At 39.8% G+C, this 15,440-nt stretch overlaps 2 protein-coding genes across 2 annotated transcripts; both read right to left on the bottom strand.

Annotated features, from left to right (window-relative positions):
* Positions 1-3,999: 3,999 nt before the first annotated feature.
* On the bottom strand, positions 4,000-5,287 carry LOC147313434 (uncharacterized). Its single transcript, XM_086262987.1, has one exon. The coding sequence runs from the start codon at positions 5,206-5,208 to the stop codon at positions 4,000-4,002; it is 1,209 nt and encodes a 402-aa protein (XP_086119113.1). The 5' UTR covers positions 5,209-5,287.
* A 5,265-nt stretch (positions 5,288-10,552) lies between these two features.
* LOC147313433 (uncharacterized) lies at positions 10,553-11,962 on the bottom strand. Its single transcript, XM_086262988.1, has one exon. It carries the CDS (start codon positions 11,759-11,761, stop codon positions 10,553-10,555), a length of 1,209 nt encoding a protein of 402 aa, XP_086119114.1. The 5' UTR covers positions 11,762-11,962.
* Positions 11,963-15,440: the final 3,478 nt, after the last annotated feature.

The following is a 15,440-nucleotide window of genomic DNA, read 5'->3' as shown; positions in this document are numbered from 1 at the left end:
AGCAGGCCTCTTCAGCTGTCCTTGATCTCATGGGAGATGAAGGCGATCGCCTTAACCAGCAGAAGAAAATGATGAAATGGTACAAATTTCCCTATGTTTGACTCAGTATCCACCAAATGGTCATTTCAAACTATAATTTAAAGTCTTTTTTCCCCCTTCTTTTTTTAGGGACCGTAAGAGGAAGCGTTTTGTGAGAGAAACGGGAAAAGAAGACCAGAAGAAGAAGATCAAAACAGACAGCGGTCAGGTTATCAGTAACAAGAAGAACAGGAAGAACTTGTATCCTTCCAACAAAAAGCTTCTCTGTGTGCTGCTCTCAATGACCCTCTTCTCTACTCCTATGACAATATTAAGCTGTACTGTGAAGATGTTGTATCACTTGACAACATGTCAGTTATGAGGAGTGAAGGAAAAAATACAAGATTGATGATACAGGATCTGGATCAGATGGAGAAACAGGCGGAGGAGGCAGGAAGCCAGCAAGAGGTAGGAAGGCATCAAAATGAATAGCACAAACATGTTAAATATAGACCATCAGCCACCATGTTTTAACTCAACTCTAAAGGTAAATACTTCAAGTCCCTCTTCCAGCCTTGCGAGCTATAACCTCCAACCTCTTTGTTGTGTCGTGCCTCTCCCAGGTCGTGGCCGTGGCCGACGAGGTCCAAACGTACAGAGCTCCGGTGACCACAAAGCACGCTCGGAGCTGAAAACAAAGGATCAGATCATGAAGCAGCGCAAGAAAAAGCAGAAGCACCAGTTCCTGCAGGGCGGGGGGATGAGGAAGCTCCGCTCCAAGAACAAAAAGTGGCTCGGAGAAGTTAAAAAGTCAGGTTTTGGAAGGGGTGGCCATAAGAAAGGCAAGCTGAGGAAGAAACTGTGAGGAGGACAGAGGGTTGATGGTGTGGAGGACATCACGAGGAACTGGGTGATAAGCGTCAGAATCATCTGAGAACATCACCAAAGATTTTCCTGGTGCTTTGTGTGACTGTAGATTAAGGAGAAAATCATTTGTGAATCTTTACACTGCAGAAATGCACGTCACTTCTTCCTTGATGGCCTGCTGAACTCTGCGTTTGCCACAGAGTTATGTTTAATTATGATCCACTAACCTGGATTTACTACTTGTAAGCATGTTGGCAGTCTAATAAAAGTGTTTTGGAGTACTGAAATATGTCTTATCAAAATGGTAAAATACAGATATTAAATATTGTGTGCTTAATTTGCAGTTAGTTTCAAAAATCGTCTCGCCCATCTTTTCTTAAAATAAGAGGTGCTCTATAAAAATGACATTAAATTCTGTAAACGTGCTCTATTTGCAATTATTTATCATTACTGTTGTCCAAGTGGTCTCATTTCAAAGTTGAAAGCGAGCATCGGAACGGGCAAGAAAGGCGACTTTTAATTGACTTTGAATGTGTTGTGGTTACTGATATCAGATGGGCTGGGTTGAGAAACTGGCTTAGAATTCCTCTTGCCTTCAGCATGGCCACGCCCCTCTGACTTCTGCAATCAACAAGGCATTTTTACCCAGGGAAATGTTTATTTCGCTTTTCAGTTTGGACTGTTCTCTGTAAATTCCTGAGAAAATTTGAGAAGATCAGGAGTGTCTGAAAAACGTAAAACAGCCCATCTGTCACCAACAGCAATGCTGCCTTCAAAGTCACTTAAATCACCCTTTTTTTTTTCTGGCATGTGATTGGCTGATTAGATATTTGCATTCACAAGCAGCTGAATAGGTTAGTGCAGGGGTCAGCAACCTGCGGCTCTTTAGTCCTTTTAGTGCGGCTCTGCGTGGTTTGGGAAAATAAATTATTTTTTTAAGTAATTAGCTGAAGTGTATTTTATTTATGTTAGTTCTTTTTTAACTTGTAGTTCTAAATTGGAAGATTACTGTGATATTGAAATATAAATATAAAATTATATTCTATTAGTTTTTGAACGCTCAAAATAAGCGTCACACTTGCGGAAGCCGATATACCCGCCGAAACGCCGTGCATTTATCGAGACTTTCAACCCCAGGTAGGCTAATTATCAATCTTCGGATCCACATTATGTCAGCAGCTCCACCGTGAACTATGTTAAAAACAAACACCGCTCACGCCTCACAGATGACAGCTTACAGTCCTGCGTAAAGATGAAAGTGACTTCATACAGCTCCGATTTGCAGACGCTGTGCGCAGAGATTCAGGAGCAGAAGTCCCATTGTAAACATATCACGGCAGACCCAACGATGTTTCCATGAACACGCTTTACAGCTTCTCTTTATTGACCACTTTTCACACACGGTTGCTGTATGCATACAGCCGGTGTTAAAGCTCACAGCCCGACACATACCAACACAACAGCATAGAGAGCACAGACGTTAAGGCGCCGAGGCGTGATCGCGGGTGCCGCTCAGGTGCGTCCGCCTCCCCTGCAGCGGCGCTGCAGACCACGCCCCGCCACACACATTAACCAGGTAAAATACATATTGTCAGGGTTCCTGGGTCGGTGACCCAGTGTTTTCAGTTTTGTTCATGTTCATATATATATATAGCATATAGTAAACAATGAATCTGTAAACGACAGCTGTTGACATTTTTTAAAAATGAATGAAAAAGCATATTTAAATAATCAACATACATGATTTAAATATAAACACACACGTGACAAGAGACAGAACGTGTAGAAGATATATGCAGAAAGAGCTTTCAGTGGTCAGCTGATAACATGATATCTAAAAAATACATAGCTCATTTTCCTGTCTGTTAGTTGGACATGCTAACCTGTTAACAAGCTCCTATATTCACCCATACAGTTTGTAGATCATTTTGCTAAAATAGGTAAAATCTCCACTCTTTCAGGGCACTAATAGGCTAAAGGCATATTACAAAAGGTCATTCATGTATTCACAGATTCTCTGTAGTTATTCTGCTGCTCATTCACCTGTAAAAACCACACCAATCATTATTTCAACAGCCTTTTTATTTTGGAACAAAAGCATTTGACGATATGACTTACAGGACGTTACCAAATTCATGAAGCTATATTTGTGAGTTTATTTATCAATATCAGTTTAATGTAAACAGACTGATGTAGTAATAGACAGTAAAATGTTGGTGCGTGTGTAATATATGAGCGTTTATGTTTCTCTACATGGGTAAAAGTACTCCATGTCGCCCTCTGGTGGTAGCAACCAACTATGAAAAGAATGGATGTTGGATCTTAACTAAATGATAAAAAGTTTTATTACTTTGTATTACTTTCTTTAGTTTGGTAAAATTTACAGTTTTAATCCCATAAGAAAATAAATCACTATCATAGAGAGGGATATTAGTAATTCGTTTGTTAATAACACTTTGTTTGTGTTTGCTAATGTTTCGACAGGAAAATGGTTTTCTACAAAGTTGTTTCATGTACAGAGTAACACACACACACACACACACACACACACACACACACACACACACACACACACACACACACACACACACGTATGACTTTGCCGGTTTCAGCTGAAACAATTTCAGTGTTTCAAACCATGTTCCAGGATTTTTCCTTCACCATTTATGAGGTTTCAAGAAGAAGATAAACGACAGATATGAATGTTTGAAAAAGTTATAGATGAAAAGATGAAAAATACTCAAAGGATAAATTCAATTGGTTTATTGTTTTATGAATAAGTTGAAAAAGAAAAAGTTAAACAAGTAAATAATGAAACAAGGTAAAATGAAGTAAGAACAAAACGTCAACAAGTAAATAATGAAACAAGGTAAAATGAAGTAAGAACAAAACGTTAACAAGTAAATAATGAAACAAGGTAAAATGAAGTAAGAACAAAACGTTAACAAGTAAATAATGAAACAAGGTAAAATGAAGTAAGCACAAAAAGTTAAGTAAATAATGAAACAAGGTAGAGGAGAGAAAACCCCAACAATCCCCTCTGAGCACGCACTAGGCGACAGTGGGGAGGAAAAACTGCCTTTAAACGGGCAGAAACCTCCGGCAGAACCAGGCTCAGGAGGGGACAGTCAACTGCCGGGACTGGTTGGGGAGGTGAACAGAGGTGGAGCAAGACGAGGCTACACCTGCTGAGGAAGCAGTAGAGTTCCTCCTCCAGGGCCAGCGGAAGCGTTTGTTCTTCTTTTTCATGCAGTTTTCTACAAGAGCTTTTTTTTCCAGGATGAGGGTTCTCAACTCATCGATGGTTTCTTTGTTTTGTTTCTCAAGCTTCTTGCACGTTTTCTCCACCTCTTCCAACGTTGCTTGTTTTTCTTCAAGCTTTTCCCTGAGCTCTTTGGATGTTTCCTCCTGCATTATCTTGTCCTTGTGCATGTCTGCGTTTCTTTGTTGTACTTCTTTGTACATGTCTTGTAGCTCCTCATTTCTTTTGTGGATATCTTGGAGCGTACGCTGCAGGTCGTCATGTATGTTGTCTTGTTCTTGCTTTTGCGCCTGCATTTCAGTGTGTTTGCGCTTCAAGTTGTTGTATTCCAACAATATCCCCTTAGTGAGCTCGGAGTTGTTTCTCGCCATTTGCTCCATCCTTTTCTGCATGTGCGAGCATTGTTTGTCCAGTTTTTCTTTTTCCCCTTCTAGTTGCTTTTTCTCGTGAAGAAGGTCTTTATTTTGGCGCAGAGTATCATCCACCTTCTCTTTCAGCATTCTGTATTTTTCCTCCGTGACTTTGAGTTTGTGCTCCATGTCTCTTTGCTTTTTCTCCTGTTCTTCCTTCTGTTGGAGGATTTCTTCATTTTTTTTCACAGCTTCATCGAAGTTTGTTTGGAGCAGCCGATTCATTTGGTCCATATATTGGAGATCCCATTCTGTCTTCTCAACAGTAGCTTTGCTGTCTTTAAGCTGGTTGGACATCTCCTTTAGTTCCACGCTCTTTTGCTTGTTTTCCTTAATTAGGAAGACAATCTGCTCTCGGGCTTGTCCAAACTTGATTCCCCAACCCTCATTAATAATATTTATGTCGGGCTGGCGTTTTTGTCTTTCTTCCAGGTTCTTATTTTGCGCTTCCATCTGTCTACACTTCTCCTCCAGTTGAAGTTTCTCTTCTTCAATCTGTTGAATTTTATTCTGGAGGTGGTAGTTTTCCTTCTTACTGTCATGTAATGCCCTTTGGACGGCTAAGAGGTCATTTGGGGAAATTGGCCGGCCACGACAGGAAGGAGAAGCGGCGTAATCTTTTTGCCTTGGTTGGTGTTTTGTTGGATACATGTTGAAGGTTGTACACGACAACTCTGAAAAGGTTTCCAAAAGTTTCTGTGGTGAACGTGTGAAGGCTGCAAACACAAATGCTGCGAAGACACGAACTAAAAAACTGCTGTGTGTCACCCCTGTTTAAGGAAAAACTTCAAAGGATCGTGTAGTGACATCATAACTCCGTGAGCCAATGAGATTGTCATGTGACATTTTGGAATGGGGATATTTTTTTTTAAACCGTTTTCAAATTTAACTTAATATTTGACTGTTTCTTAACTGACCTGTTTAGCTGATTAAGAAATGAATTGAAACGAGCATCACTAACGTTATATAACAGACAACAGAAAAAAAACAGGTTTTTTTCTAAGTAATAGAGGTATAATACATTTTTTACATTTTTTTTTTAAATTATCCTACTTTTTATAAGAGGGAACATTATTTAAAGAATATGTATTTAATTGCAAAACTCTCTATTCGTCTAAAGGCTATAACAAGAAAGGTGAGCTTCCTGCTCAAAAATGAAATGACCAAAATAAATGGAGCATTTCTCTGCAATTACAAACTCTGTGTAAACAATCTTGGTTTCAAAATAAGGCTAATGCTGGTGAGATGTCATCACAGGTGTAAATATTACTGCAGATGTTACTATGTCAAAGTTTCACAACTGTCTTATGTTTATTTATGTAGGCAAGACCTACTTTTCACTTTTTTGCTTTGCTATATGTTCTTGAGTGTATTAGTTTGCCAGCAGCACGAACATGTACTAGTGTCAATAATAATAGTACGGTGGATTAGAAAACCTGCTCACAAGTTGAATAAACACCCAGGATTGTTTCATCATTTTCATTCAAAACCAATATTTGAGTCAAAATGAGAAAGTTGTTTGTGCTGTCTGATGAAGAAGAAGCAAAATAAAGTGCAGTTTTGATGTAGATGATGTTGTATACAAACTAGAAGAGGAAGATAGTAGGATCTCTGTATCATGCTTTGTCACTTTGTACCATGTAATTCTTTCTATTTCCACCAGGGGGTGTTTTCAGAAGTGGTAGGTGGTAAAAGAAGAGGTCAGCAGGAAGATGGCGAAGAGCGACCAAAGACCAAGAAAAAGAGGCAGTCAGGCAAAGATGAAGAGTATTATATCCCTTACAGACCTAAAGACTTTGACTCTGAGAGAGGGTGAGGCATTAAACTGTTGCATCTGTTTCTTTAAAAAATGTGAATGGCTTTGTGTTTTATGCTGTTTTGTCCTGTGTTATGCGTCGACAGGTTGAGTCTCGGTGGAGAGGGCAGTGCTTTTGAACAGCAGGCCTCTTCAGCTGTCCTTGATCTCATGGGAGATGAAGGCGATCGCCTTAACCAGCAGAAGAAAATGATGAAATGGTACAAATTTCCCTATGTTTGACTCAGTATCCACCAAATGGTCATTTCAAACTATAATTTAAAGTCTTTTTTCCCCCTTCTTTTTTTAGGGACCGTAAGAGGAAGCGTTTTGTGAGAGAAACGGGAAAAGAAGACCAGAAGAAGAAGATCAAAACAGACAGCGGTCAGGTTATCAGTAACAAGAAGAACAGGAAGAACTTGTATCCTTCCAACAAAAAGCTTCTCTGTGTGCTGCTCTCAATGACCCTCTTCTCTACTCCTATGACAATATTAAGCTGTACTGTGAAGATGTTGTATCACTTGACAACATGTCAGTTATGAGGAGTGAAGGAAAAAATACAAGATTGATGATACAGGATCTGGATCAGATGGAGAAACAGGCGGAGGAGGCAGGAAGCCAGCAAGAGGTAGGAAGGCATCAAAATGAATAGCACAAACATGTTAAATATAGACCATCAGCCACCATGTTTTAACTCAACTCTAAAGGTAAATACTTCAAGTCCCTCTTCCAGCCTTGCGAGCTATAACCTCCAACCTCTTTGTTGTGTCGTGCCTCTCCCAGGTCGTGGCCGTGGCCGACGAGGTCCAAACGTACAGAGCTCCGGTGACCACAAAGCACGCTCGGAGCTGAAAACAAAGGATCAGATCATGAAGCAGCGCAAGAAAAAGCAGAAGCACCAGTTCCTGCAGGGCGGGGGGATGAGGAAGCTCCGCTCCAAGAACAAAAAGTGGCTCGGAGAAGTTAAAAAGTCAGGTTTTGGAAGGGGTGGCCATAAGAAAGGCAAGCTGAGGAAGAAACTGTGAGGAGGACAGAGGGTTGATGGTGTGGAGGACATCACGAGGAACTGGGTGATAAGCGTCAGAATCATCTGAGAACATCACCAAAGATTTTCCTGGTGCTTTGTGTGACTGTAGATTAAGGAGAAAATCATTTGTGAATCTTTACACTGCAGAAATGCACGTCACTTCTTCCTTGATGGCCTGCTGAACTCTGCGTTTGCCACAGAGTTATGTTTAATTATGATCCACTAACCTGGATTTACTACTTGTAAGCATGTTGGCAGTCTAATAAAAGTGTTTTGGAGTACTGAAATATGTCTTATCAAAATGGTAAAATACAGATATTAAATATTGTGTGCTTAATTTGCAGTTAGTTTCAAAAATCGTCTCGCCCATCTTTTCTTAAAATAAGAGGTGCTCTATAAAAATGACATTAAATTCTGTAAACGTGCTCTATTTGCAATTATTTATCATTACTGTTGTCCAAGTGGTCTCATTTCAAAGTTGAAAGCGAGCATCGGAACGGGCAAGAAAGGCGACTTTTAATTGACTTTGAATGTGTTGTGGTTACTGATATCAGATGGGCTGGGTTGAGAAACTGGCTTAGAATTCCTCTTGCCTTCAGCATGGCCACGCCCCTCTGACTTCTGCAATCAACAAGGCATTTTTACCCAGGGAAATGTTTATTTCGCTTTTCAGTTTGGACTGTTCTCTGTAAATTCCTGAGAAAATTTGAGAAGATCAGGAGTGTCTGAAAAACGTAAAACAGCCCATCTGTCACCAACAGCAATGCTGCCTTCAAAGTCACTTAAATCACCCTTTTTTTTTTCTGGCATGTGATTGGCTGATTAGATATTTGCATTCACAAGCAGCTGAATAGGTTAGTGCAGGGGTCAGCAACCTGCGGCTCTTTAGTCCTTTTAGTGCGGCTCTGCGTGGTTTGGGAAAATAAATTATTTTTTTAAGTAATTAGCTGAAGTGTATTTTATTTATGTTAGTTCTTTTTTAACTTGTAGTTCTAAATTGGAAGATTACTGTGATATTGAAATATAAATATAAAATTATATTCTATTAGTTTTTGAACGCTCAAAATAAGCGTCACACTTGCGGAAGCCGATATACCCGCCGAAACGCCGTGCATTTATCGAGACTTTCAACCCCAGGTAGGCTAATTATCAATCTTCGGATCCACATTATGTCAGCAGCTCCACCGTGAACTATGTTAAAAACAAACACCGCTCACGCCTCACAGATGACAGCTTACAGTCCTGCGTAAAGATGAAAGTGACTTCATACAGCTCCGATTTGCAGACGCTGTGCGCAGAGATTCAGGAGCAGAAGTCCCATTGTAAACATATCACGGCAGACCCAACGATGTTTCCATGAACACGCTTTACAGCTTCTCTTTATTGACCACTTTTCACACACGGTTGCTGTATGCATACAGCCGGTGTTAAAGCTCACAGCCCGACACATACCAACACAACAGCATAGAGAGCACAGACGTTAAGGCGCCGAGGCGTGATCGCGGGTGCCGCTCAGGTGCGTCCGCCTCCCCTGCAGCGGCGCTGCAGACCACGCCCCGCCACACACATTAACCAGGTAAAATACATATTGTCAGGGTTCCTGGGTCGGTGACCCAGTGTTTTCAGTTTTGTTCATGTTCATATATATATATAGCATATAGTAAACAATGAATCTGTAAACGACAGCTGTTGACATTTTTTAAAAATGAATGAAAAAGCATATTTAAATAATCAACATACATGATTTAAATATAAACACACACGTGACAAGAGACAGAACGTGTAGAAGATATATGCAGAAAGAGCTTTCAGTGGTCAGCTGATAACATGATATCTAAAAAATACATAGCTCATTTTCCTGTCTGTTAGTTGGACATGCTAACCTGTTAACAAGCTCCTATATTCACCCATACAGTTTGTAGATCATTTTGCTAAAATAGGTAAAATCTCCACTCTTTCAGGGCACTAATAGGCTAAAGGCATATTACAAAAGGTCATTCATGTATTCACAGATTCTCTGTAGTTATTCTGCTGCTCATTCACCTGTAAAAACCACACCAATCATTATTTCAACAGCCTTTTTATTTTGGAACAAAAGCATTTGACGATATGACTTACAGGACGTTACCAAATTCATGAAGCTATATTTGTGAGTTTATTTATCAATATCAGTTTAATGTAAACAGACTGATGTAGTAATAGACAGTAAAATGTTGGTGCGTGTGTAATATATGAGCGTTTATGTTTCTCTACATGGGTAAAAGTACTCCATGTCGCCCTCTGGTGGTAGCAACCAACTATGAAAAGAATGGATGTTGGATCTTAACTAAATGATAAAAAGTTTTATTACTTTGTATTACTTTCTTTAGTTTGGTAAAATTTACAGTTTTAATCCCATAAGAAAATAAATCACTATCATAGAGAGGGATATTAGTAATTCGTTTGTTAATAACACTTTGTTTGTGTTTGCTAATGTTTCGACAGGAAAATGGTTTTCTACAAAGTTGTTTCATGTACAGAGTAACACACACACACACACACACACACACACACACACGTATGACTTTGCCGGTTTCAGCTGAAACAATTTCAGTGTTTCAAACCATGTTCCAGGATTTTTCCTTCACCATTTATGAGGTTTCAAGAAGAAGATAAACGACAGATATGAATGTTTGAAAAAGTTATAGATGAAAAGATGAAAAATACTCAAAGGATAAATTCAATTGGTTTATTGTTTTATGAATAAGTTGAAAAAGAAAAAGTTAAACAAGTAAATAATGAAACAAGGTAAAATGAAGTAAGAACAAAACGTCAACAAGTAAATAATGAAACAAGGTAAAATGAAGTAAGAACAAAACGTTAACAAGTAAATAATGAAACAAGGTAAAATGAAGTAAGAACAAAACGTTAACAAGTAAATAATGAAACAAGGTAAAATGAAGTAAGAACAAAACGTTAACAAGTAAATAATGAAACAAGGTAAAATGAAGCAAGCACAAAAAGTTAAGTAAATAATGAAACAAGGTAAAATGAAGTAAGCACAAAAAGTTAAGTAAATAATGAAACAAGGTAGAGGAGAGAAAACCCCAACAATCCCCTCTGAGCACGCACTAGGCGACAGTGGGGAGGAAAAACTGCCTTTAAACGGGCAGAAACCTCCGGCAGAACCAGGCTCAGGAGGGGACAGTCAACTGCCGGGACTGGTTGGGGAGGTGAACAGAGGTGGAGCAAGACGAGGCTACACCTGCTGAGGAAGCAGTAGAGTTCCTCCTCCAGGGCCAGCGGAAGCGTTTGTTCTTCTTTTTCATGCAGTTTTCTACAAGAGCTTTTTTTTCCAGGATGAGGGTTCTCAACTCATCGATGGTTTCTTTGTTTTGTTTCTCAAGCTTCTTGCACGTTTTCTCCACCTCTTCCAACGTTGCTTGTTTTTCTTCAAGCTTTTCCCTGAGCTCTTTGGATGTTTCCTCCTGCATTATCTTGTCCTTGTGCATGTCTGCGTTTCTTTGTTGTACTTCTTTGTACATGTCTTGTAGCTCCTCATTTCTTTTGTGGATATCTTGGAGCGTACGCTGCAGGTCGTCATGTATGTTGTCTTGTTCTTGCTTTTGCGCCTGCATTTCAGTGTGTTTGCGCTTCAAGTTGTTGTATTCCAACAATATCCCCTTAGTGAGCTCGGAGTTGTTTCTCGCCATTTGCTCCATCCTTTTCTGCATGTGCGAGCATTGTTTGTCCAGTTTTTCTTTTTCCCCTTCTAGTTGCTTTTTCTCGTGAAGAAGGTCTTTATTTTGGCGCAGAGTATCATCCACCTTCTCTTTCAGCATTCTGTATTTTTCCTCCGTGACTTTGAGTTTGTGCTCCATGTCTCTTTGCTTTTTCTCCTGTTCTTCCTTCTGTTGGAGGATTTCTTCATTTTTTTTCACAGCTTCATCGAAGTTTGTTTGGAGCAGCCGATTCATTTGGTCCATATATTGGAGATCCCATTCTGTCTTCTCAACAGTAGCTTTGCTGTCTTTAAGCTGGTTGGACATCTCCTTTAGTTCCACGCTCTTTTGCTTGTTTTCCTTAATTAGGAAGACAATCTGCTCTCGGGCTTGTCCAAACTTGATTCCCCAACCCTCATTAATAATATTTATGTCGGGCTGGCGTTTTTGTCTTTCTTCCAGGTTCTTATTTTGCGCTTCCATCTGTCTACACTTCTCCTCCAGTTGAAGTTTCTCTTCTTCAATCTGTTGAATTTTATTCTGGAGGTGGTAGTTTTCCTTCTTACTGTCATGTAATGCCCTTTGGACGGCTAAGAGGTCATTTGGGGAAATTGGCCGGCCACGACAGGAAGGAGAAGCGGCGTAATCTTTTTGCCTTGGTTGGTGTCTTGTTGGATACATGTTGAAGGTTGTACACGACAACTCTGAAAAGGTTTCCAAAAGTTTCTGTGGTGAACGTGTGAAGGCTGCAAACACAAATGCTGCGAAGACACGAACTAAAAAACTGCTGTGTGTCACCCCTGTTTAAGGAAAAACTTCAAAGGATCGTGTAGTGACATCATAACTCCGTGAGCCAATGAGATTGTCATGTGACATTTTGGAATGGGGATATTTTTTTTTAAACCGTTTTCAAATTTAACTTAATATTTGACTGTTTCTTAACTGACCTGTTTAGCTGATTAAGAAATGAATTGAAACGAGCATCACTAACGTTATATAACAGACAACAGAAAAAAAACAGGTTTTTTTCTAAGTAATAGAGGTATAATACATTTTTTACATTTTTTTTTTAAATTATCCTACTTTTTATAAGAGGGAACATTATTTAAAGAATATGTATTTAATTGCAAAACTCTCTATTCGTCTAAAGGCTATAACAAGAAAGGTGAGCTTCCTGCTCAAAAATGAAATGACCAAAATAAATGGAGCATTTCTCTGCAATTACAAACTCTGTGTAAACAATCTTGGTTTCAAAATAAGGCTAATGCTGGTGAGATGTCATCACAGGTGTAAATATTACTGCAGATGTTACTATGTCAAAGTTTCACAACTGTCTTATGTTTATTTATGTAGGCAAGACCTACTTTTCACTTTTTTGCTTTGCTATATGTTCTTGAGTGTATTAGTTTGCCAGCAGCACGAACATGTACTAGTGTCAATAATAATAGTACGGTGGATTAGAAAACCTGCTCACAAGTTGAATAAACACCCAGGATTGTTTCATCATTTTCATTCAAAACCAATATTTGAGTCAAAATGAGAAAGTTGTTTGTGCTGTCTGATGAAGAAGAAGCAAAATAAAGTGCAGTTTTGATGTAGATGATGTTGTATACAAACTAGAAGAGGAAGATAGTAGGATCTCTGTATCATGCTTTGTCACTTTGTACCATGTAATTCTTTCTATTTCCACCAGGGGGTGTTTTCAGAAGTGGTAGGTGGTAAAAGAAGAGGTCAGCAGGAAGATGGCGAAGAGCGACCAAAGACCAAGAAAAAGAGGCAGTCAGGCAAAGATGAAGAGTATTATATCCCTTACAGACCTAAAGACTTTGACTCTGAGAGAGGGTGAGGCATTAAACTGTTGCATCTGTTTCTTTAAAAAATGTGAATGGCTTTGTGTTTTATGCTGTTTTGTCCTGTGTTATGCGTCGACAGGTTGAGTCTCGGTGGAGAGGGCAGTGCTTTTGAACAGCAGGCCTCTTCAGCTGTCCTTGATCTCATGGGAGATGAAGGCGATCGCCTTAACCAGCAGAAGAAAATGATGAAATGGTACAAATTTCCCTATGTTTGACTCAGTATCCACCAAATGGTCATTTCAAACTATAATTTAAAGTCTTTTTTCCCCCTTCTTTTTTTAGGGACCGTAAGAGGAAGCGTTTTGTGAGAGAAACGGGAAAAGAAGACCAGAAGAAGAAGATCAAAACAGACAGCGGTCAGGTTATCAGTAACAAGAAGAACAGGAAGAACTTGTATCCTTCCAACAAAAAGCTTCTCTGTGTGCTGCTCTCAATGACCCTCTTCTCTACTCCTATGACAATATTAAGCTGTACTGTGAAGATGTTGTATCACTTGACAACATGTCAGTTATGAGGAGTGAAGGAAAAAATACAAGATTGATGATACAGGATCTGGATCAGATGGAGAAACAGGCGGAGGAGGCAGGAAGCCAGCAAGAGGTAGGAAGGCATCAAAATGAATAGCACAAACATGTTAAATATAGACCATCAGCCACCATGTTTTAACTCAACTCTAAAGGTAAATACTTCAAGTCCCTCTTCCAGCCTTGCGAGCTATAACCTCCAACCTCTTTGTTGTGTCGTGCCTCTCCCAGGTCGTGGCCGTGGCCGACGAGGTCCAAACGTACAGAGCTCCGGTGACCACAAAGCACGCTCGGAGCTGAAAACAAAGGATCAGATCATGAAGCAGCGCAAGAAAAAGCAGAAGCACCAGTTCCTGCAGGGCGGGGGGATGAGGAAGCTCCGCTCCAAGAACAAAAAGTGGCTCGGAGAAGTTAAAAAGTCAGGTTTTGGAAGGGGTGGCCATAAGAAAGGCAAGCTGAGGAAGAAACTGTGAGGAGGACAGAGGGTTGATGGTGTGGAGGACATCACGAGGAACTGGGTGATAAGCGTCAGAATCATCTGAGAACATCACCAAAGATTTTCCTGGTGCTTTGTGTGACTGTAGATTAAGGAGAAAATCATTTGTGAATCTTTACACTGCAGAAATGCACGTCACTTCTTCCTTGATGGCCTGCTGAACTCTGCGTTTGCCACAGAGTTATGTTTAATTATGATCCACTAACCTGGATTTACTACTTGTAAGCATGTTGGCAGTCTAATAAAAGTGTTTTGGAGTACTGAAATATGTCTTATCAAAATGGTAAAATACAGATATTAAATATTGTGTGCTTAATTTGCAGTTAGTTTCAAAAATCGTCTCGCCCATCTTTTCTTAAAATAAGAGGTGCTCTATAAAAATGACATTAAATTCTGTAAACGTGCTCTATTTGCAATTATTTATCATTACTGTTGTCCAAGTGGTCTCATTTCAAAGTTGAAAGCGAGCATCGGAACGGGCAAGAAAGGCGACTTTTAATTGACTTTGAATGTGTTGTGGTTACTGATATCAGATGGGCTGGGTTGAGAAACTGGCTTAGAATTCCTCTTGCCTTCAGCATGGCCACGCCCCTCTGACTTCTGCAATCAACAAGGCATTTTTACCCAGGGAAATGTTTATTTCGCTTTTCAGTTTGGACTGTTCTCTGTAAATTCCTGAGAAAATTTGAGAAGATCAGGAGTGTCTGAAAAACGTAAAACAGCCCATCTGTCACCAACAGCAATGCTGCCTTCAAAGTCACTTAAATCACCCTTTTTTTTTTCTGGCATGTGATTGGCTGATTAGATATTTGCATTCACAAGCAGCTGAATAGGTTAGTGCAGGGGTCAGCAACCTGCGGCTCTTTAGTCCTTTTAGTGCGGCTCTGCGTGGTTTGGGAAAATAAATTATTTTTTTAAGTAATTAGCTGAAGTGTATTTTATTTATGTTAGTTCTTTTTTAACTTGTAGTTCTAAATTGGAAGATTACTGTGATATTGAAATATAAATATAAAATTATATTCTATTAGTTTTTGAACGCTCAAAATAAGCGTCACACTTGCGGAAGCCGATATACCCGCCGAAACGCCGTGCATTTATCGAGACTTTCAACCCCAGGTAGGCTAATTATCAATCTTCGGATCCACATTATGTCAGCAGCTCCACCGTGAACTATGTTAAAAACAAACACCGCTCACGCCTCACAGATGACAGCTTACAGTCCTGCGTAAAGATGAAAGTGACTTCATACAGCTCCGATTTGCAGACGCTGTGCGCAGAGATTCAGGAGCAGAAGTCCCATTGTAAACATATCACGGCAGACCCAACGATGTTTCCATGAACACGCTTTACAGCTTCTCTTTATTGACCACTTTTCACACACGGTTGCTGTATGCATACAGCCGGTGTTAAAGCTCACAGCCCGACACATACCAACACAACAGCATAGAGAGCACAGACGTTAAGGCGCCGAGGCGTGATCGCGGGTG

This window comes from Aulonocara sp. 'chitande type north' Nkhata Bay, linkage group LG15 (genome assembly GCF_057382095.1).
Source record: "Aulonocara sp. 'chitande type north' Nkhata Bay isolate Kocher_YH1m ecotype deep benthic linkage group LG15, A_spYH_male_GT1.1, whole genome shotgun sequence".
NCBI classification, from domain to species: domain Eukaryota; kingdom Metazoa; phylum Chordata; class Actinopteri; order Cichliformes; family Cichlidae; genus Aulonocara; species Aulonocara sp. 'chitande type north' Nkhata Bay.
The sequence above is the reverse complement of the archived record's forward strand: the minus strand, read 5'-3'. Positions and strand labels throughout refer to the sequence as shown.

Coding starts and splice junctions, on each gene's coding strand:
- LOC147313433 (XM_086262988.1), bottom strand. CDS start 11,761: ATGTATCCAACAAGACACCAACCAAGGCAAAAAGATTACGCCGCTTCT.
- LOC147313434 (XM_086262987.1), bottom strand. CDS start 5,208: ATGTATCCAACAAAACACCAACCAAGGCAAAAAGATTACGCCGCTTCT.